The sequence below is a fragment of the Scyliorhinus canicula genome, chromosome 11 (assembly GCF_902713615.1).
Source record: "Scyliorhinus canicula chromosome 11, sScyCan1.1, whole genome shotgun sequence".
In the NCBI taxonomy this organism is placed as follows: Eukaryota; Metazoa; Chordata; class Chondrichthyes; order Carcharhiniformes; family Scyliorhinidae; genus Scyliorhinus; species Scyliorhinus canicula.
In genome coordinates, this window is record NC_052156.1 from 35612015 (window position 1) to 35635256 (window position 23242).

General features: G+C 46.4%; 1 protein-coding gene across 3 annotated transcripts in view; it reads right to left on the bottom strand.

The window, feature by feature from the left end:
• The window catches only part of LOC119974000 (FYVE, RhoGEF and PH domain-containing protein 3-like), a 351115-nt gene that overhangs the window by 270198 nt on the left and 57675 nt on the right, over window positions 1-23242 (bottom strand). The window contains exon 1 of one of the 3 annotated variants that reach the window (XM_038812761.1): window positions 9850-9877. The exons of the other annotated variants lie outside the window; for them this stretch is intronic. Within the exon in view, the coding sequence (XP_038668689.1) occupies window positions 9850-9862 (13 nt within the window). The 5' untranslated portion in view covers window positions 9863-9877. Of the gene's footprint in view, window positions 1-9849; window positions 9878-23242 lie in introns of those variants that run through there. 3 annotated transcript variants of the gene reach the window in all.

Consider the following 23242-nt stretch of genomic DNA (forward strand, 5'->3'; position numbering starts at 1 on the left):
TAAACAATCCAATTTATACAATACAAACAAAATATATGCAAAAACAACAATGTTGCAAATGTGAAGAGAAAGTGTTGGGAAAAGCCAGATTAGGCAACATCTGTGGAGATAACAGGTAAATATAGGGGCCGAAACTCTCTGGCCTTTGAGACTCTTTTCCCACTGGTAATGCAGCCCTGCCCATGGCCTCCTAGCGGTGGGGGTGACATCAATGGGGAGTCCCATTGACAAGTGGTGGCAAAATGGAATTCCGCCACCAGCGAATGGCACGCCACCGAGAAACAAGGTGCTGGGGGACCAGAGAATCTAGCTCAGGGTCTTCATCAGAACCAGAAAAATAGCATTTCAAACTGAGGCAATAAAAAAAAGAGGAAGGAGGTTCAAAGCGCACTTACACACATACATCATAATAATAATAATCTTTACTGTCACAAGTAGGCTGACATTAACACTGTAATGAAGTTAGGGCAGCACGGTGGCGCAGTGGGTTAGCCCTGCTGCCTCACGGCGCCGAGGTCCCAGGTTCGATCCTGGCTCAGGGTCACTGTCCATGTGGAGTTTGCACATTCTCCCCGTGTCTGCGTGGGTTTCGCCCCCACCACCCAAAGATGTGCAGGGTAGGTGGATTGAACACGCTAAATTGCCCCTTAATTGGAAAAAAAATGAATTGGGTACTCTAAATTAAAAAAAAATATACTGTAATTAAGTTACTGTGAAAATACCCTAGTCGCCACATTCCTGTGCCTGATCGGGGAAAGAATAAAGTAGAATACCTTCTCACTAGCTCAATGTTCCAGGCGCAATGTTAAGGGCAGCACAGTAGTATAGTCATTAGTACAGTTGTTTCACAGCTCCAGTGTCACAGGTTCAATTCCCGGCTTGGGTCACTGTCTGTGTGCACGTTCTCCTCGTGCCTGCATGGGTTTCCTCCGGGTGCTCCGGTTTCCTCCCACAGTCCAAAGATGTACAGGTTAGGTGAATTGACCATGCTAAATTGCCCTTAGTGTCCAAAATGGTTAGGTGGGGTTACTGGGTTACGGGGACAGGGTGGCAGTGTGGGCTTAGGTAGACTCTTTCCAAGGGTCGGTACAGACTCGATGGGCTGAATGGCCTTCTTCTGCACTGTAAATTCTATGAGAGTGGGGTTGCCAATGCAAACACCATCCTATTCCTTCCCCCACATCCTTGCAAATGACAGAGCACCCAATGGTGCAAATTCACAATGCAGGAACCCCATTTGATAAAATTGAAACCACCATCCCGCACTGAACATTTCTGGTCTTAAACAAGTAGTCACCGCAGCAAAGAATATAACCAGAGCCATAGGGAACCAAAGTTCATAACGGATGTCTACAATTTCTGGCACTACTGCTTCCCTGAACAGTTCCTCCTCAATGGTTAACCGTTCCTCCTTGAAAGATTTTTTTAAAAATCTGCCCAGGTCTAAGAAACAACACGAAAGTACAAACAGCCAACCAACTTAATTGACAATATGAAGCTTCAAAAGTTATTGCTATGGTAAATGAAAACCAACAGGTGACACAAAGTGCACACTTCCATATTTGTGTAATATCTCAGGGTTAGTTCCTACACTCACTCAATTTGCAGTAAGATGCGAGTGCAAAGACATCGATTAATTAAAATTTCTCCACAAGCAACAATGCCAGATAGAAAATTACTTTATCGGACACATGCACCAACCACATGTCTATTTGTTTTATCTTTTGTTTCCCACGACAATCAAATTGTCAAGTCCAAAGATACGCAGATTAGGTGGATTGGCCATTCTAAATTGTCCCTTACTGTCGAAAGGCACGGTGGAGTTATGGGGCTACAGGGATGGGGTGGGGGAGTGGGCCTAGACTCTCTGTTTGAGGGTTGGTGCATACTCAATGGACCGATTGTCCTCCTTCTGCACTGTAGGGGTTCTATGAAATTCACTTAATTCCAAGCATAAATTCAAAATTCTACACTAAAACCCAAAAAAAGCTGAGTGCATTAACCGCAATCAATATCTTCTGAATCAAAAAGAACACAAATAAAAAGGGATATTTAAACTTTATCCTCACAAGTTTAAAAGCATTTTTCACTGTGGCAGGGGAATGGAGATCAGGATTGGCGTATTACGGTGAATCATTTACTTAGCCAGCATAAACTTTCTGGTGTCTTAACAAGGACCGCTTTTTCAGTCTTCTGCTTTTTCAGAATTTCTGACTTTGTTCATTTCATCTCCACTGCTTTCAAATGGCAGAACTGATAGAGCTGTACATTCAAAGGGCTGTACATTCAACTCTTTTCTAAAAATCACATTAAAAGATCCTGTTCGCTGCATCATAAGTTAGCTATATTTCTCCTGAATTGTTGTATAAGGCATCATATACTTTCCAGGTAGGATACTGGCTGACTTATTCACTGTAAAATCCAAGCTCACTTGATATTCCTCAGTCTGATTTGGAAATTAACACGAGAAGGAAATAGTCACCAATTTCAACATGATACTGTATGGAGAAGGAAAAAAATTCTGTTCAAGTGTAAAAACATATATCATTAATGTTATTACTCAACAGACTGGAGTCGTCATGTTTTCATGGTTGGTTTGTTTTGGAAGCACTACAAGGATCAATGACGAGAAGGTTTGGCTGACGCACAAACTAAGCAGCATGAAGGTTTAGGTCGATTGCAAAGGGCACAAAAAGCATCACATGAGTAGCATTAAATAAAGAGGCATACAGGGAGGAAGGAGCTTCAAACCATCATGGTCACCGAAGAAGAAGTACTGAAAACAACGAATGGGACTAAAGGCTCCAAAGTTCCCTGGACCAGATGACCTGCATCTCAGGATTTTATAGGAAGCGACTGTAAAAATAGTGGATGCATTGGTTGTAAACTTCCTAAATTCCCTTGATTCTGAAAAGAGTCCAGCAAATTGGAAAACCACAAATTAACACGCAAGAGGGAGATATAAAGCAGAGAACCATTGACCAGTTTAGTCTAAGCTGTCATTGTGAAAATGCTAGAATCCATTATGAAGGAGGTAGTATCAGAACAATTATAAAGTCATTAAACAATCAGGCAGAGTCAAAAGGTTTTGTAAAAGGGAAATCATGTTTGACAAATTTATTCGCGTTCTCGGAGGATGAAACATGCAAGGTGGATAAAGGGGTACCAGTGGATGTCGTGAACTTGGATTTCCAAAATGCATTCAATAAGATGCTACAAGAGGCAGCACGGTGGCCTAGTGGTTAGCACAACCGCCTCACGGCGCTAAGGTCCCAGGTTCGATCCCGGCACTGGGTCACTGTCTGTGTGGAGTTTGCACATTCTCCCCGTGTCTGCGTGGGTTTCGCCCCCACAACCCAAAAATGTGCAGAGTAGGTGGATTGGCCACGCTAAATTGCCCCTTAATTGGAAAAAATAATTGGGTAATCTAAATTTAAAAAAAAAATAAGATGCTACATAAAAAGATGACAATAAAAGATAAGAGCTCAGGAGTGTATTAGGATACCGGACCAGACCCCAACATTTGTTAGGATACCAGACGTGAAGCCCAAACAATTATTTTGTTAAACTGTGAGGAGAGAATACTTCACAGCAGGAGTGATGGCTGTGACCGTAGATATTTTTTATGTTAAAACAAACTTTAATTTGAACACAGAATTAACTATAACAACATCAAAGAAATGGCTATACAATTATCATAGAATTTACAGTGCAGCAGGAGGCCATTCTGCCCATCGTGTCTGCACCGGCCCTTGGAAAGAGTAACTTACTTAAGACCACACCTCCACCCTGTCCCAGTAACCTGACCTACCTTTTTGGACACGAAGGGCAATTTTAGCATGGCCAATCCACCTAACCTGCACATCTTTGGACTGTGGGATTCCGGAGCACCCGGATGAAACCCACACCGACATGGGGAGAACATGCAGACTCCGCACAGACAGTGACCCAACCTGGGAATCAAACCTGGGACCCTGCAGCTGTGAGGCAACAATACTAACCACTGTGCTACCCTATCGCCCTAATTATCAGTTAAACAGTTCTTAAACACAAGGGAAAACTTAAACTTGCTATCCATACGTGCTAACTCCAATTAGGCAATCTAATACAGTTCAAAACCCACTTATAAATAAGTTAACAAAATAGGTATTCTTGCTCAGCTGTGCAGACCTTTGGAGAGAGTTCCTTTCGAGAGCAGATTCAGTACACTTCTGCTCAACCTAACAGCATTTAACAATACTGCTGTTCAACTGAAAATCCTTCTGTCTTGTCAGATTCAAATCTTATGGAAAACTGCATTGCCGACAGACAGACCTGGCTCCTCCCATTAATTATATCATTCATCTGATTCCCACAAAGACATTGCATGACCTGCTTAGCTCGGACTAAATACAGCCCCTCAAATTATCTACTCTCCAGAGAATCTCCAGCAATCATAACAATATTCTATTTGCCCTCTACATGCAAACAAGTAAATGGTTAGAAACAATCATGACCTCACCTTTTATGACTCCTTAATTAAAGCTTTAGCAGACATACAGACTTCCCCACCTTAATCTAGGTTCTTTAATAACATAAAAAATATCTATGGTCACAGTCATCACTCCTGATGTAAAATATAATATATAACAATTGGTGTCCTGAATAAGTAATTATATATTTTCATTGGAAGCAGTTCAGTGAAGGTTCAGTGCCCCGATTCCAGGGATGCAGAATGTGTCTTATGGGCAAAGGTTGGGCCTATATTTCCCTCCGGGGAATAGCTCACATCTACTCAACCTCTCCTCTTTGGTCAACTTTCTCATTCTCAGGAACCTTCACTGCACTCTCTCCAAGGTAAGCAGATTTTTCTTTAGATGAGGAGTCCAAAGCTGTATGCAGTACTGCAAGTGTGGCCTCACCAGAGCCAGATACATAATTGTTGTAAGATTTCCTTACTCTTATGCTCCAACTCCTTGCAATAAAGGTGAATATACAATTTTCTTGATGTACCTACATGTTAACTTGCTGCAAGTTGTGCAGAAGGACCATCAAACCTTACTTATCTCTCATCTTACCTACCAAGTTAAAACTTCCCCACATAATATTTCCAACCTCCAAAATTCTGGTCCAGTTTACTGGTCTGCATCTGTTCAGAGCCCTGTGACCTTCCCAGAGCTTATTTTATCAATTACAAACATAAAGACACCACACAGCTACGGTAATCTGCGTATAACACTTCGTGAATTCCCCCTTAACTGTTCCAATTCAATAACAAAATCAATAACCCAAACCTTTTTTCAAGGGCGTGGCCCAGCACACGGCATTCTCACTTGAATTGGGCTGGTCCTTTCGCTAAGATTCTGAACCAGTCTCAACCAGCAGGTTCAAACTCCTTCCGGAAAGCAAACTATATCTATATAAGTTACCAAGCCACAACCAATGAGCCTTTTACTTCTGGAACAGTTTTAAAATGAAAATAGAAAAGACAGGGAAAAAAACATTTCTTTCCTCCTCTGCACTCCACAATGAAACTGAAACCCAAACACCTCACAACCACTGCCCCAACTCCACCCACACAATGACATCACTGAAGCCAGGTAATAAGACAAAAACCTTTCTTAAAGGGACAGTTACATGACAATATAGATTGTAACTAAATAGTTCATGCCCGAGCACTGATCTTTGCAGCACTCCACTATATTTCAGCGACATTCTCCCAGGGCAGCATTCAAAGAAAGTTGAGAACCCAGAGTGTGGAAACTGAAACCAAGAACGCTCCTGTCATTAGTCCCCATGTGGTCAATTCAAAGGTGCCCAAATGATCAAAGGACACCTCTGAAACATTTAGAGCTGTAAGATTATCAAGTGCAGTGTGTTTCATTCTGCATCTGGCGTGGATATAACCATTTTGTAATTCTTTCATGGGATGTGGGCGTCACCTGTATTTATTGCCCATTGCCAATTGCCCTTGGGAAGGTGGTGATGAGCCACCACCTTGAGTCACTGCAGTCCATGTGGTGAGGTGTACTATTAGGGAGGGAGTTCCAGGATTTTGATGCAAAGACAATGAAGGAACAGCAAAATATTTTCAAGTCCGTCTGATGTGTGGCTTGGAGGGAAACTTGTAGGTGTTGGTGTTCCCATGCACATGCTGCCCTTGTTCTGGATTTAAAAAGGTGCTGTTGAAGGAGCCTGGGTGAGTTGCTGGATTGCATCGTGTAGATGGTATAAACTGTTGTCACCCTGCATTGGTGGTGGAGGGAGTGAACGTTTAAGGTGGTGGATGGAGTGTTCATCAAGCAGACTGCTTTGGGCTGGATGGTGTCAAGCTGCGAATGTTTGTGGAGCTGCACTCAACCAGGCTAACGGAGCTGATTCCATCACACTCCTCACTTGTGCCTTGTGGATTTTGGTCAAGCTTTGGGGAGTCTTGCTGCAGAATTCCCAGCCTCTGAACTGCTCATGTAGCCATGGTATTATAATGCTGGTCCAGTTAAATTTCTGGTCAATGGTAATCCTCCAGATGTTGATGATGGGGTGATTCAGCAATAGTAATGCCATTGAATGTCAAGGGATGATGATTGGATTCTCTCTTCTCTCCAGTCATTGTTTAGCACTTGTGTGGCACAAATGCTATTTGCAAGTTGTGTCAGTTCAATGCCTGAACATTGTTCAGCTCTTGTTGCACATCGACATGCACTGCTTCAGTGCCTGAGCAGTCATGAATGGGCCTTAACATTCAGCAGCAAACATCCCCACTTCTGAGGAACTCATGCAGCGATGTCCTGGAACTGAGATGATTAACTGCCAACAACCACAGCTGCCTTTCTTTGTACTAGATATGACTCAACCAATGGAAAGTTTTACCCGATTCCCATTGACCTCCATTTTGCTCAGGCTCCATGCTCAATCCGCTCAAATACTTCCTTTGTGTTAAGGGCAGTAACTCCCATCACACCTAGAGTTGAACTCTTTTGTGAATGCTTGGACGAATGCTCTAATGAGGTCAGGACCCAGGTAGAACCCAAATTGAGCGCAAGTTACATCAGTTGATACTTCCATTTTGCCAATAATTAAGAATAGACAGGTGGGACGGTAATTGGCCCGGTTGAATTTGCTTTTTGTGGAAAGGAGATACCTCGGTAATTTTCCACATTGCTGGATAGAGGCCAGTGTTGTAACTGTACTGGAACAGCTTGGCGAGGAGCATAACTAGCATGAAGCACAAGTCTTCAGCACTATTTCCGGAATGTTGCCAGGGCCTGGAGACTTTGTGGTATCCAGTGCCTTCAGCCACTTCTTGATATTACATGGAGCAAACTGATGACTAGTATCTGTGATAGATCACCAATCGGCACTCGTGGCTGAAAATAGTTGCAAATGCTTCAGCCTCGTCTTTCCTGTATACTGGAGTGCTGTGGGCTTTTTAAATCATGCTATTGTAAGATGCAGTTCCTGAATTTCTCTAATTAATTGTTCTGCAGCTGTTATTCTGGTTCATTTTTGGAGTTGATTATTTTCATCTTGTCATTGTCAGGTGAGGGCAAGTGATCGGTTTAGAACTGCATATAGTTAACTGAACACCAGGTGGCCCCCCGAAAGGAGCAGTGGCATTTTAACAATTGTACTGCTCTTGTATAACGTCCATTATGTTATGGGCCAGGGTTTAGAGAACCCCAAGTGTATCATGGAGTTCACCTGACCCACAACTTTTAATAGATTGTGGTATGGAGAGCACACGGCCCACTCTACAGGTATGGTAGAGCAGAAATGGAAAAGTACTTTTTATAGCAAAACAATGTTTATTCTATAACTCAAGTTAGCCTTTTTTAAAACATAGTGAACATCTTAGCAACCATTAATTCAAATACAATCCCCAAAGAATACAATACTAAGTAATCCTTTAAGTTTTCCTTTTAACATCCATAAGACTTAAAACACCTTTCACCAGAAGCACATCAGGTTAAAATCACTACTGTTATTAGTTTTCAATCACCAGGATCGATTTACAGTTTTTAGATTACAGAGGGAGACTAATACCCCTTCTGGCTGTGACTGCAGCTATCCAGCTCTGAAAACGAAACTAAAACACACCCTTCAGCAAACAGTCCAATACAAAAGTGAAAAGCTGACAGACAGCCCAGCTCCACCCACTCTTTGACATCACTGCAGTAATAAACAGCCATTTCTTAAAGGTACACTCACTACAGATACTTATGAAAAAGAAAATCGCTTATTGTCACAAATAGGCTTCAATGAAGTTACTGTGAAAAGCCCCTAGTCGCCACATTCCGGCGCCTGTCCGGGGAGGCTGGTACGGGAATCGAACTGTGCTGCTGGCCTGCTTGGTCTGCTTTAAAAGCCAGCGATTTAGCCCAGTGAGCTAAACACTCATTTCTTAAAGGTACTCTCACATGACAATTATGACAGAATGTTGTTATCGTGTTGGGGGTAGAGTTTGAAATAAAGTTAATTACCACCAATTTATTTTCTTATTTGCACATAATGTTCCACATTGAGCTTAGAATATTCTCCACCATTTCATTATCAGTGTTCAGTCGAAATGAATTCACACAACAGACTTTTGGATTTATTGCAGCAAAATCAAGTTGGGCCTATGCAATATATACAGATAAACAATTTATAACAACACTGCAATTTATATAGAAGTTTGACTTAACACTGTAGAATCTGCCTAACAGCATATCCCTCTCCCAATTATTTATAATGTAAACTCATGTACCTCAATCAAATATGGTTAGTGACAGGAAATACCTTCAAAAGGTTTGCACTAAATTAATTTCTCCCATTTTCCCCTCATCATACAGCCTGGGTACGAGATGAAAAATTGTAAGCTTCACCCATTTTGTACTTTCAGCAGTTATGCACATGCATAATTGTACTATTTTTCTCTCATTGACAAAGCTGGAACAACAGGAGTAACATTGGCAAGACCATATAAATGCTGCAACAACGGATGAACGGACATCGCGCGACAATCACCAGGCAGGAATGTTCCCTTCCAGTCGGGGAACACTTCAGCAGTCAAGGGCATTCAGCCTCTGATCTTTGAGTAAGCGTTCTCCAAGACGGCCTTCAGGACGCACAACAATGCAGAATCGCTGAACAGAAACTTCTGGCCAAGCTCTGCACACATGAGTCCAGCCTCAACCGGGACTTTGGATTCATGTCGCATTACATTCACCCCCCCACCATCTGGCCTGGGCTTGCAAATCCTACCAACTGTCCTGGTTTGAGACAATTCAAATCTCTTTAACCTGGGAATATCCTTCTCTCTGGATCTGTAAAGACTAATTACCTGCAAATGCTCGCATTCAAAGTATCGTCTTGCATCTTTGACTTTGTCTATATACATGTTTCTGGAACCTACCTCTTCATTCACCTGTGGAAGGAGCAGTGCTCCGAAAGCTAATGATTTGAAACAAACCTGTTGGACTTTAACCTGGTGTTGTAAGAGTTCTTACTGTGCTCACCCCAGTCCAACGTCAGCATCTCCACTTCAGATTTACAGAAAATTGGATGACATTTATGCCCGCCAGGCAAATTTCACCCAGTGCTTCTGAAAGGCTGGTAATCTTCCAGTGCCAAAGGCCAATTTAAGATGACGTAGTTCAGTGCTTTAAAACTTCTGGGTGACAATCAAATCCCAACAAACTCGATGGCAAGTTTGCCAACCAACACAAATCAGAAAGAAGACATTATATCCAAAATGTTAAAAATCAGTCCAGGAATTATATCAGAGTACAGCAAGATGTGGACAATGTTTTACTCAAATAGCTTGTCGGGACAAAACCTGGAGTACCCTGAAAAATATGGCTTTATTGAATGATGAGACGAAGAACTCACCTGTGATGAACATTTCTGAGTCCTCAATTATTTAACTATTCACATGGAATATAGATACAGCTTCTAGTTCAAGACAAAAAATATAAAAAGCATCAAACCGCAGGCCAACATTAAGATGGCTTAATTTATAAATTATTAGCCTAAAGGTTACAAAGATATACATGAAATTAAACCGTCTTCCACATTATCCTTAACACATTGAGCATCACTAAAATCCTGCATTTTCAATTATACATGCTGCCCTTCTGCATAATAAATGTAAGAATTTACAGTTTTATGCACATTCCAGTTATCCACTCCAATTCTTCAAATCCCATAGGTGGATAACTTGCTCTCAAAATGACTGTTTATCTTATGTAATAAAATGCTGAGTATTTACTTTAGGTATAACAAATTCCAGCCATATTAGGCAGGTGACAAAGATTTGGCTTGAGGTTTGCCGACAGTATCAGAAGATTTTTAAAAAAAAGAAATTTTACTGGAACTGCCTAGAGGCCAGCCCGAGTCTGCCCATGACCCAAATTCATGCTCCAGAAACTCTGAAGTCACAAAGAATTAACTGTTGTGTTTGGAGTTGTGCGAGGAAAGATTTCTACTCTCAGAGAATTCCACAAGAGTAAATTCACTAATGGTATTCTGCGTAAATGTTTTCGATGGGGTCTAGAATTCAGAACCATGAGTTAATATTCTATTCAAAATAGAATTTCACAGCTACCACCTGATCTGAAAGAGCAAGTCATAAAAAAAAGTTGAAAAGTTTTTTAATGTTCTTCACAGAATGTTCTGACCAAAAATAGAAATTTTTTACCAAAGCTGTTTCATTACAGTTGCATCGACCTAACAATGTGGAAAATAGTTGCTCAGCTTTCTCTCATCTTCAAAAAGTAAGACAAATCTAACCTCATCAATGACCCAATCAGCCTAGCCCAACGATCAAAGTGAAGCAAGGAGTCGAGAACATTGCAATCAAACAGTACTTGCCAATGCTCAGTTGGAGTTCCAACAGAGTCACCCAGCTCCATACTACTTTGTGGAGGAACTCTCCATTGACTAACTGGCATTCAGGATGATTATAGTCAGTGTCAGACACTCAACTCAGCTCCAAGACTTCCTCAGGTTACCTGTATTAGGCCCAACCATCTTCAGTTGCTTCAATGACTTCCCCTCCAAAAGGTCTGCCTGAAGCTGTTCACTGATGAAAGCTGTGCTTGGTTCAATTCACAATATTTTCCTGATCTTAGGATGAGAACACCACTGGAAAGACTAGCATTTATTGACCATCTCCAATTTCCATTGTTGATAATGAACCGCTTTATTGAACAGCTGCAGTGAAACATGCACTGCTAGGGAGGAAATTCCAGGATTTTGGCCCATTAACAGTGGAAGAACAATGATGGGAAACTTGCAGTTGGTGGTGTCCCCCCTGTATTTACATCTTGGTGAGAGGGGTCGTGGGTTCGGAGGGTGCTGTCGAAGGAGCCTTGGTGAGTTACTACAGTGCATCTTGTTGATGGTACACAGTTCTGACACAATGTACCCATGGTGGATGGTGTGAATGGGTGGCGATCAAGCAGGTCTCTTTGTTTTGTATGGTGCCTAGCTTTCTGAGTGTTGTTGGAGCTGCAGTCATCCAGGCAATGAGAGAGCATTCCATCACACTCCTGAATTGTGCCTTGTAGATGATGGGCAGGATTTGCAAAGTCAGGAAACGTGTTCCTGTGCACAAAATTCCCAGCTTCGGCCTTCTGTTCAATGGTAAACCCCAGAATGTTGATGGTGGGGGTTGAGCGATAGTAATGCCATTAAATGTCATTTAATGGGGAGATGATTGGCTTCTCTCTTCTTGGGAGACGATCATTACCTGGCAATTGTGTGCAGCGAATGTAACTTGCCATTTGTCAGCCTGAGACTGAATGTTCTCCAGATCTTAGTTCACATAGTCATAAACTGCTTCAATATCTGAGGAGTTACAAATGGTACTGGGAAGGTCAATTGTAAAGCAGTTGAAGATGGTCGAGCCTAGGACACTATCTGGAGGAACATATGCAGCAATACCCCAGGACAGAGATGATTGACTTCCAACAATCAGGACCGTCTTCCTTTGTGCTAAGACAGAAACCAGTGGATAAACCACTCCACATCTCCACCCCCTCCCCCCCTCCAATCCCATTGACTCCAGATTTGCTGGGATTCCTTGATGCCACATTGATCAAATAAATGCCTTGTCTTCTGGGCTTCCTCATGATTGCAGATGGAGATGTTTTGGAGCATCCTCCATCAATTAGTGGCTTAATTGTCCAAACATCATTCACAACTTAATATGGTTGGACTGCAGATCTTAAATCTGATCGATTGGTTGTAAGATTGTTTGGCTCAGTATACAGCATGCTGGGTACACTGTTTAGCATGCATGGAGGACTGTGTTGTCGTTTCACAGGGTTGGTACCTCAATTTTAGATACGTCTGGTGCTACTTCTGGCATGCCACGCTCCTCATTGAGTCAAGGCTGGTCCCCTCGCTTAACAGTAATGACAGTGTGGTGAATGTGATTCACACTAGATTATAACCTGTATATACATGTGCCTATACTGTAAGTGCAGTTGCACTACCTGACCTCCAGGGGAAGTAGCTCTGGGAATGCTCGAGAGTTGCATGGGACTTCTGCCTTGGCTCCGCCCAGGACTCCTCCCCCGGGAGCTGCTGTATAAAGATCAGTGCCACAGGGTCAGCCGGCCAATTCACCGAAAGTTCAACAGCTAACAGGCTGGGTCTGTTGTAAGTATATTAAAACCGCTATTCTAATCCTACAAGCACGTGTCCGTAGAATTGTTGGTTCCAACAATTTAATATACTTAGGAAACAGTCGAAGAAATCATGGAAGCAGCCCTCAAGCCCGGACGCCTAGAACTTGACCCACAGGATGCAGAGACTAAGGAAAATTTTTCCCACTGGCTGAGATGTTTTAAAGCCTACCTGGCAGAAGCCAGCACCGCTGGAACAATGGAGGAACAAAAACTCAGCCTACTGCATGCGAGGGTAAGCCACAGAATCTCCACACAGCTGAATCCGGCCGGTTCTTACACTGCAGCGCTGGCAATACTGGACAAAATGTACGTTAGGCCCATTATGAGGTTTATGCACGCCATGTGTTTACGACTCGCCGTCAGCGGCCTACAGAACCGCTTGCCGAATTTGTGAGGGAATTGAACAACCTTTCCAATGACTGTAATTATCAAGCCGTTACCGCGGCTGAACATAGGGAACTTGCTGTGCGGGACATTTTCGTAGCGGGCCTTGGGTCTAACTATGTGCGCCAAAGACTGCTAGAAAAGGGGGCCCAGGACTTAGACACTACTGTGGAGGCTGCTACCACGATGGAAGTTTCCTTCCGCAGCCTCACGTCGTTTCCCGCGGACCCCGTGACCCCATCGTGGACCCCCGACCAACAGTCCCCTCAGGCCTGTGCCGCAAGGCCCCCCAGAGTGACTGCCAAAGCCAATTACTCTGCTGCCCCAGCCAGCTACTCAGCTTCCTCAGCCTGCCATTTCTGTAGCCAAAGCCAGCACCCGCGGCAGCACTGCCCAGCCCGATCCGCGACCTGCAGCAGCTGCGGGAAGAAAGGCCACTATGCCAGAATGTGCCTTGCGAAAAGGGCCCCAGTTTGTAATGCCCCTGCAGAGAGAACAAATCGCTCGCAACACCAGCGGACCCGCGGGGCCCGAAACGCTGCGACCTACGCCCTGACTCCGCCCCCTCTCACCACGTGCGACTCATGGGGGCCGCCATCTTTCTCGCCGCTCACCACGTGCGATCCACGGGCCCCATCTGCATCAGCATGCTCAGAAAGCTCATCTGAAGAACACGACTTCCCCGGGCACTCACCACGCGGCCCGCAACTCAACGCGGTCACCCTGGATCAATCCCGCCCCAAGCACCTACGAAGTTCGATGGCGGAGGTCCAGATCACCGGGTACAGCACGCCATGCCTCTTTGACTCCGGGAGCACCGAGCGCTTTATACACCCAGAGCTGGTAAGACGCTGTTCGCTTTGTATTTTTCCGGTGAGCCAAACTATCGCCCTCGCTTCGGGCTCCCACTCAGTCCAAATCCAAGGACGCACCGTCACTACGCTCACAATTCGAGGCGCTAGTTATTCTAAATTTAAACTTTATGTCCTGCCCGACCTCTGCGCGCCACTCTTATTAGGCCTGGGTTTCCAGTACAACCTCAAGAGCCTCACCCTCAGCTTCGGCGGGCCCTGCCCCCACTCACTATCTGCAGCCTCGCCACGCTGCGCATTTCCCCCCCTCCGCTCTTCGCCAATCTCAGTCCAGATTGCAAACCGGTAGCCACCCGCAGCAGGCAGTACAGCCTACAGGATAGGGTCTTTATCCGATCGGAGGTCCGACGGCTGCTCAGTGAGGGGATCATAGAGGCCAGTAATAGTCCCTGGAGAGCTCAGGTGGTGGTCGTCAAGACCGGGGAAAAATTTTGCATGGTCGTCGACTATAGCTTCTATAGCCAGACCATAAATCGCTTTACGCTCCTAGATGCGTATCCCCTCCCCAGAATTGCAGACATGGTCAATCAGATCGCCCAATATCGGCTATTTTCCACGGTGGATCTGAAGTCTGCATACCACCAGCTCCCAATCCGCCCGGAGGACCGCCACGACACGGCATTCGAGGCCGATGGCCGTCTCTTCCACTTCCTCCGGGTTCCCTTCAGCGTCACTAACGGGGTTTCGGTGTTCCAACGAACAATGGACCGAATGGTAGACCAGTACGGGCTGCGGGCCACGTTTCCGTATCTGGACAATGTTACCATCTGCAGCTATGACCAGCAGGACCACGACGCCAACCTCCACCGTTTTCTCCAAACGGCACAGAAATTAAATCTCACTTATAACAAGGAGAAATCCATTTTCCGCACAGACTGGCCATCCTCGGCTACGTCGCGGAGAACGGAGTCCTGGGCCCAGACCCAGACCGCACGCTTAGAACTCCCCCTCCCTCATTGCCCCAAGGCCCTCAAACGGTGCTTGGGGTTCTTTTCATACTACGCCCAGTGGGTCCCTCGATATGCGGACAAAGCCCGCCCACTCTTTAAGGCCACACGATTTCCCCTGTCTGCTGAGGCGCGCCAGGCCTTCAGCTGCATCAAGGAGGACATCGCCAAAGCAGCCATGCGGGCGGTGGATGAATCCACTCCCTTTCAGGTTGAGAGCGACACCTCAGAGGTAACTCTAGCAGCCACTTTAAATCAGGCAGGGAGGCCCGTTGCATTTTTCTCCCGTACCCTATCCGCTTCAGAACTCCGACACTCCTCAGACGAGAAGGAAGCACAAGCCATCGTGGAGGCTGTTCGTCACTGGTGGCACTACCTCGCAGGTAAGAGGTTCACCCTCATCACCGACCAACGATCGGTTGCCTTTATGTTTGACAACTCGCAAAGGGGCAAAATAAAAAATTATAAAATCCTTCAGTGGAGGATCGAACTCTCCACCTATAGTTACGATATTAAATATCGACCAGGGAAGCTCAACGAGCCCTCGGATGCCCTATCCCGCGGGACATGCGCCAGCGCGCAGATCAGCCGTCAGATAGCCACCCACTATATCAGAGCCCGAAACCTGCCTTTCTCCAACGAGGAGGTAAAAGCGGTCACCAGGGACTGCCCGATCTATGCGGAGTGCAAACCGCACTTCTATAGACCAGACAGGGCCCACCTGGTCAAGGCTTCTAGGCCTTTGAACGCTTTGCGATCGATTTCAAAGGGCCACTCCCCTCCATTAACAAGAGCATCCATTTCCTCAACATCATCGACGAGTTCTCCCGATTGCCTTTTGCCATTCCATGCCCTGATATGACCTCCACACAGTCATTAGGGCCCTGCATCGTGTCTTCACCCTGTTCGGTTTCCCCAGCTACGTGCACAGCGACCGGGGTTAGTCCTTTATGAGCGACGTGCTGCGTCAGTACCTGCTCGACAAGGGCATCGCCTCGAGCAGGACTACCAGCTACAACCCCAGGGGGAATGGGCAGGTGGAGAGGGAGAATGTGACGGTCTGGAAGACCGTCCTGCTGACCCTCCGGTCTAGAAAACTCCAAGTCTCCCAATGGCAAGAAGTCCTCCCAGACGCGCTCCACGCTATCAGGTCCCTCCTCTGTACAGCTACAAATCAAACCCCTCACGAGCGACTCTTCATTTTTCCTAGGGGCACTACCACGGGAGTCTCACTTCCGGCGTGGCTGAGGACACCAGGCCCTGTCCTCCTGAGGAAGCACGTCACGGGGCACAAAACTGACCCCCTTGTTGAAAAGGTGCGCCTCCTCCATTCCAACCCCCAGTATGCATTCGTGGAGTTCCCGGATGGTCGCCAGGACACAGTATCCCTTCGGGACCTGCCACCCGCTGGATCCAACCCCCCCCCCCCCACCCCCACTGAAGAACCCCTTACCCCATTCCCTATGCTGCTGCCCCCTCGCGCCCCCGATTCCGCAAGCTCACCCCACCGGTTCCATGCGCCAGAACCAGCCCGCCACCAGCCTCCGGTCGAGCCAGAGGTGTATAAAGTTCGGACGAGACCCGCCCCAGAGTCTGCCATCGTACCCCAGCTCTCAACACACACCCAGCCACCGCAAGAGGCTGCAACCCCGGTGTTCCGCAGATCAAAAAGAACAATTCGTCCACCGGACAGACTAACTCTGTGAACCACCACCCCCGCTGGACTCGATTTTTTTCACAGGGGGTGAATGTGGTGAATGTGATTCACACCAGATTATAACCTGTATATACATGTGCCTATATTGTAAGTGCAGTTACACTACCTGACCTCCAGGGGCAGTAGCTCTGGGAATGCTCAAGAGTTGTACGGGACTTCTCCCTTGGCTCCGCCCAGGACCCCTCCCCCAGGAGCTGCTGTATAAAGATCAGTGCCACAGGGCCAGCTGGCCAGTTCACCGAAAGTTCAACGGCTAACAGGCTGGCTCTGTTGTAAGTATATTAAAACCGCTTTCCTAATCCTACAAGCACGTGTCCGTAGAATTGTTGGTTCCAACAGACAGAGTGAAGAATATACTGGGTCACAAGGTTACAGATTGTGGCAGAACATAATTCTGCTGATGTCCTGCAGTGCCTCATGGATTTCTAGCTTTTCAGCTCCAGGGCCACTCTGGCAGATACATCCCGAGTCCGCCAGCTTGGTGGGTTACGGTACTGACATTGTTTTTTTTTTCTTTTGAAATGATTTGTATTGAGGAATTTTGAATTTATACAACAATAACGCACCATAGTAAAATACCAAAAATAACAATAATATTAACAATCATAAACATTCGCTCCACCTCCATGAACAACACAGCATTTTAACAACGCAAATTAACACAATATAAAGTTACAGAATAGACACTACAATAAGGCACACACACCCCCCCCCCCCCCCCCACTCCCCTCCCCCCGGTTGCTGCTGCTATTGACCGAGATACCTGTCTTTGAGCCAGGAAGTCCAGAAAAGGCTGCCATTGTTTATAGAACCCTTGTACTGATCCTCTCAGGGCAAATTTGACCCTTTCCAGCTTTATAAATCCCGCCATGTCATTGACCCAGGTCTCCACACTTGGGGGCCTTGCATCCTTCCACTGCAGCAGAATCCTTCGTCGGGCTACTAGGGACGCAAAGGCCAGGACACCGGCCTCTTTCGCCTCCTGCACTCCCGGCTCTACCGCAACTCCAAAAATCGCAAATCCCCACCCTGGTTTGACCCTGGATCCAACCACCCTAGACACCGTCCCCGCCACCCCCTTCCAGAATTCTTCCAGTGCTGGGCATGCCCAGAACATATGGGCATGGTTCGCTGGACTCCCCGAACATCTCGTGCACCTGTCCTCACCCCCAAAGAACCTACTCATCCTGGTCCCGGACATGTGGGCCCGGTGCAACACCTTAAATTGGATGAGACTAAGCCTCACACATGAGGAGGAAGAGTTGACTGTCTCCAAGGCATCCGCCCAAGTCTCGTCCTCTATCTGCTCCCCGAGTTCCTCCTCCCATTTAGCCTTCAGCTCCTCCACTGACGCATCCTCCACCTCCTGAATTACCTTATAGATGTCAGACACCTTCCCCTCTCCGACCCACACCCCCGAAAGCACTCTGTCCATCGTCCCCCGCGAGGGCAGCATAGGGAATCCCTGTACCTAGCAAACGCCTTTACCTGCAAGTATCTGAACATGTTCCCTTGGGGAAGCCCAAATTTATCTTCCAGTTCCCCCAGGCCCGCAAACCTCCCGCCAATAAACAGGTCCCTCAATTTGCTGATGCCCGCCCTTTGCCACCCCCTAAATCCCCCATCCCTGTTCCCCGGGATGAACCGATGGTTGCCACCCAGTGGAGCCCTCTGTTTCCCCCTGATGCCGTCTCCACTGTCCCCAGATTCTTAGGGTCGCCGTCACCACCGGGCTCGTGGTAAACCTCTTAGGGGAGAGCGGCAACGGCGCCGTTACCATGGCACCCAGGCTCGTACCTCTACATGACGCCATCTCCATTCTTTTCCACGCCGCCCCTCCCCCCTCCATCACCCATTTACGCATCATTGACACATTGGCCGCCCAATAGTACCCCAGAAGGTTGGGCAGCGCCAGCCCGCCTCTATCCCTCCCTCGCTCTAGGAACACCCTCTTCACTCTCGGAGTCCCATGTGCCCACACAAAGCTCAAAATACTGCTAGTCACTCTCCTAAAAGGCGGCCCTGGGGATAAAGATGGACAGGCACTGAAAGAGGAACAAGAACCTTGGAAGCACCGTCATTTTGACGGACTGTACCCTCCCCGCCAACGATAATGGCAGCATGTCCCACCTCCTGAACTCCTCCTCCATCTGATCTACAAGTCTGGTGAAGTTATAGAACATAGAACATAGAACAGTACAGCACAGAACAGGCCCTTCGGCCCTCAATGTTGTGCCGAGCCATGATCACCCTACTCAAACCCACGTATCCACCCTATACCCATAACCCCCCCCTTCTTAACCTTACTTTTATTAGGACACTACGGGCAATTTAGCATGGCCAATCCACCTAACCCGCACATCTTTGGACTGTGGGGGGAAACCGGAGCACCCGGAGGAAACCCACGCACACAGGGGGAGGACAGATGCTTGTGAAGAGTCCCCCAGTCCCTGGCCACCTGCACCCCCAGGTACCTAAAGCTCTCCCCTGCCCGCCTAAGCGGGAGCCTACCAATTCCTTCCTCCTGGTCTCCAGGGTGCACCACAAACACCTCACTCGTGCCTAAATTTAATTCATAACCTGAGAAGGTCCCAAACTCAGCTAGTAACTCCATCACTCCCGGCATCCCTCCCACCGGGTCCGCCACATACAGTAACAGGTCATCGGCATACAACGACACCCTATGTTCCTCTCCACCTCGCACCAAGCCTCTCCACCTCTCTGAATCCCTCAACGCCATCGCCAGCGGCTCGATTGCCAGTGCAAACAACAAGGGGGACAGGGGGCAACCCTGCCTGGTCCCTCGGTAAAGCCGGATGTACTCTGACCTCCTCCTATTCGTGGCCACGCACGCCATTGGGGCCTCATATAGTTGCCTTACCCATCTAATGAACCCTTCACCAAATCCAAACCTCCCCAACACCTCCCATAGGTACCCCCACTCCACTCTATCGAAGGCCTTCTCCGCATCCAGTGCCACCACTATCTCTGACTCCCCCTCAATCGCCGGCATCATGATGACATTCAACAATCTCCGCACATTCGTGTTCAGCTGCCTTCCCTTCACGAAACCTGTCTGGTCCTCGTGCACAACCCCTGGCACACAGTCCTCTATCCTGGTGGCAAGGATTTTTGCCAGCACCTTAGCATCCACGTTGAGGAGCGATATGGGCCTGTATGAACCACACTGCTGGGGGTCCTTGTCCTTTAAAACTAACGAGATCAGCGCCCGCGACATCGTCAGGGGCAAAGTCCCCCCTTCCCACGCTTCATTGAGTGTCCGCACCAGCAAGGGGCCCACTAGGTCCACAAACTTTTTATAAAATTCCACCGGGAACCCATCCGGCCCCGGTGCCTTCCCTGACTGCATCTGCCCGATCCCCTTAACTAGCTCCTCCAGCTCAATCGGCGCACCCAACCCCCCACCGTCTCCTCCAGCACCTTCGGGAAAGAAAGCCCGTCAAGGAACCTCTCCGGTGCTGACATTATTGATAGACATTGAAGTTCCCCAACCAAGAGAACACCAACCCAGAGAACACATGCGCCCTTGCAACCCTAACACCTTCTTCCAAATGATGTTCAATGTGGTGTATACATTCATCAGCCGAGCGAGGGCAATAGGTGATAATCAGCAGGAGGCTTCCTTGCCTATTTTACCTGATGCATTGAGATTTCATGGGATCAACTCCCTATCACTGTATCCCATTGTGCTGCCACCCCTGATGTCTGCCCTGTTGGTGGGGCCAGATATACCCAGGGATATACATGGTGATGGAAGAGTTTAGAGTAGAAACAGAAATTCTGCAAAACTCTTCTTGAAGAGTCATACGGACTCAAAACATTAATCCTCTTTCTCTCCACAGATGCTGTCAGACCTGCTGAGTTCCAGCATCCGCAGTATTTTGCTTTTATTTTAGAGGAGTTCGGGTTTTTGCCAGTAAGTTGAGGTTCAATGTGTTTTATCATGCCAAGGAAAGAAAGAACTTGCAATTAAATAGTGCTTTTCATGAGCACCAGATACCTCAAAAGTGCTTTCCAGCCAATGAAGTACTTTGAAGTGGAGTCACTGTTGTAATGTAGGAAACATGGACGCAAATTTATACACAGCAAACTCCCAAAAACAGCCAAGTGATAATAATCAGATAACATGTTTTTTTGTGTGTGAGATGTTGATTTAGGGATAAATATTGGATTGGACACCAAGTATAACACTGCTCTTGGAAATAGAGGGATCTTTCACATTGGGGGGATTTTCCAGATTTTCTCACCGGTGGGACCTTCCAGACAGCGAGCCACCACCGCAGGTTGCCCAGCAGCGGAGGTGGATTCAACGGGAAATCCTATCGACAGCGGCTGGGCCAGAAGATCCAGTCGCAGGTCAACAACGGGCCGCCTCCTGCTGCCGGGAAACACACCATGGGGGATCCAAACAGGTAGGTGCGGCCTCGGTTTGACAGTTCATCCAAAAGGCAACCCCTGCATCGTGTAGTACTCGCTCAGTATTTCACCGAGTTGCCAGCTTTGATATCAGAGCCCAAGCCCCTTTGAACCCAGAACGTTGTGACTCATGGGCAAGAGTTCTACCAACTTGAGCCATGACTGACCACCAGGTTGTGGCTTGATTCACTGGTAGGGCAGCTCTCCCCATGTTGGCACAAACTCCCAGGTGTTAGTGAGACGGACTTTGCAAGTTGAAGTAGGATGGTTTCTAATGCCTAAATTGATGCCGGTGATCTATCCAATTTTATTCGTATTTAACTTTGCTGGGGCAGTTGGATACAACAAAATGTGTTGTTCGGCTATTTCAGAGGATAGTTCGGAGTCAACCACATTGCTGTGGGTCTGGAGCCACATAGGAGCCAGACTGGGTAGGAACAGCAGATATCCTTCCCTGAAGGTTATTTGTGAATGAACTAGGTTTTCACGACAATCCATTGGGTCTGTGATCATTATTTATGAGGCTAGAATTTAATCCAAACCTATTTATTAACTGAATTTAGATTTTCCAGCTGCGATGGTGTGATTTGAACCAATCTCTACAGCATTAGCTTGAGTCTCTGGATTAGTCATCCCATCACATCATGACGATTCTACTGTCCTCATAATGAAGCAGCCAATACCAGCAAGTAGCGAGGCCTAGCCAACAACCAAGTTTGAGTTGATAAGTGGCAAGAAACATTCACGCCACATTTGTTGGCATTGAATAATATTACTATCACCGCCGAGTATGTAACCATTAACATCCTGGGGTTCACCAGTGACCAGAAAGTGAACTCAAATCAGCCACAAAAACACCAGGCCGGAGATTGGACATTTTGCAATAAGTAGCTCAGCTCCTGACTTTCCAAAATCTCCCAATAAACTACAAGGCACAAGGTAAGATTATAATGGAATACTTTCCACTTGCCTGGATGGGAGCAGTTCTAACAGTATTCAAGAAGCTTAACAGGACAAAATTATCCACTTGACTGATATCCTATCCACCGAGTTGAATGGACGCGGGGCAAACGTCCAAGCTTCAGCCATTAATGAAAATACAGATACATACAGGAGACCCCATGATTGTGGATAAATCACCAAATATTGCAGTATTAAACATAAATAAAGCAATAACCAGTTTGATACTGAGAATGTGCTGAATTTCACACTGGCCCAAGGATGGGATGGCAAATTACCCAGGGCATGGGGTGTGGAAGAGTGAAAATAGGAGCTGCCTCAATGTCTAATGTATCCATGTTCAACTAGCCCACCCATACTTACAGACAATACTCAGAAATGCTAAAAAGGGCAAATAGATAATACACTGGAGGCTGCTGACACTTACTCCGCCATAGTCCAACAAACGGTGATGGTCCAGGAGAGGAGGAAGGAAAGTGTGTGGGCAGCTGGGAGGAACATTTTGGTACAAGTTTTAATTTTTTTTTCCCAAGTTTAGAAAAGTCACTCTTTCATCATCTCCCTTGTGAATAACAGGATTTTTTTTTTAAAAAAACAGCACAGTCCATGCAGCACAGTCCTTCGTTATCTAAACACTCACACATCTGTTCCTGTAAAACATCACACTTTCAAAAAGGAGAATTTGCAATTGATAGTAAATTCAGAGCTGCAATGATGAATATTTGTCTTTGACGGAATAGCATTCGCTGGAACAACTGCAACATATCAACAGGAATGACAAAAAAACCTCAATTGCAACATTCAACACGTTCCAAATTCCCAAACTGCTGAATTTATAACACCACACAGTTAGCAGGTCCAACTTGTCTGCAAAATTCAGGTTTGTGACTGGGGCCTTAGGACAGTTTAGCCCCATCTTTCCTCCCGATGAAGACTGTTTGTACAAATTGGACTTCAAAGTGTTTGGAATAACAGTCAAGTGCGATGAGAATATAAATACACAGTGGAAACGCTACTGCTGAGAGAAAATGTTTTGTTGGTACCATATAAGGTTTATACAGAATGAATATGAACAAAAGATATTTGGTCTGGATATAAAATAAAAAGGTGTTTAAAATTCTACATGTGGCATTTAACTGGTTTGAAATAGTTGTTAAATGAAGCAAGATGTAACAGGCAAAACGCAAAAACAGTATTCTGAAACGTACTTAGCATTGCACTTAAATTTATACATTTTATATTATATGTGAACTTGTCTATTTTGACGGGAGG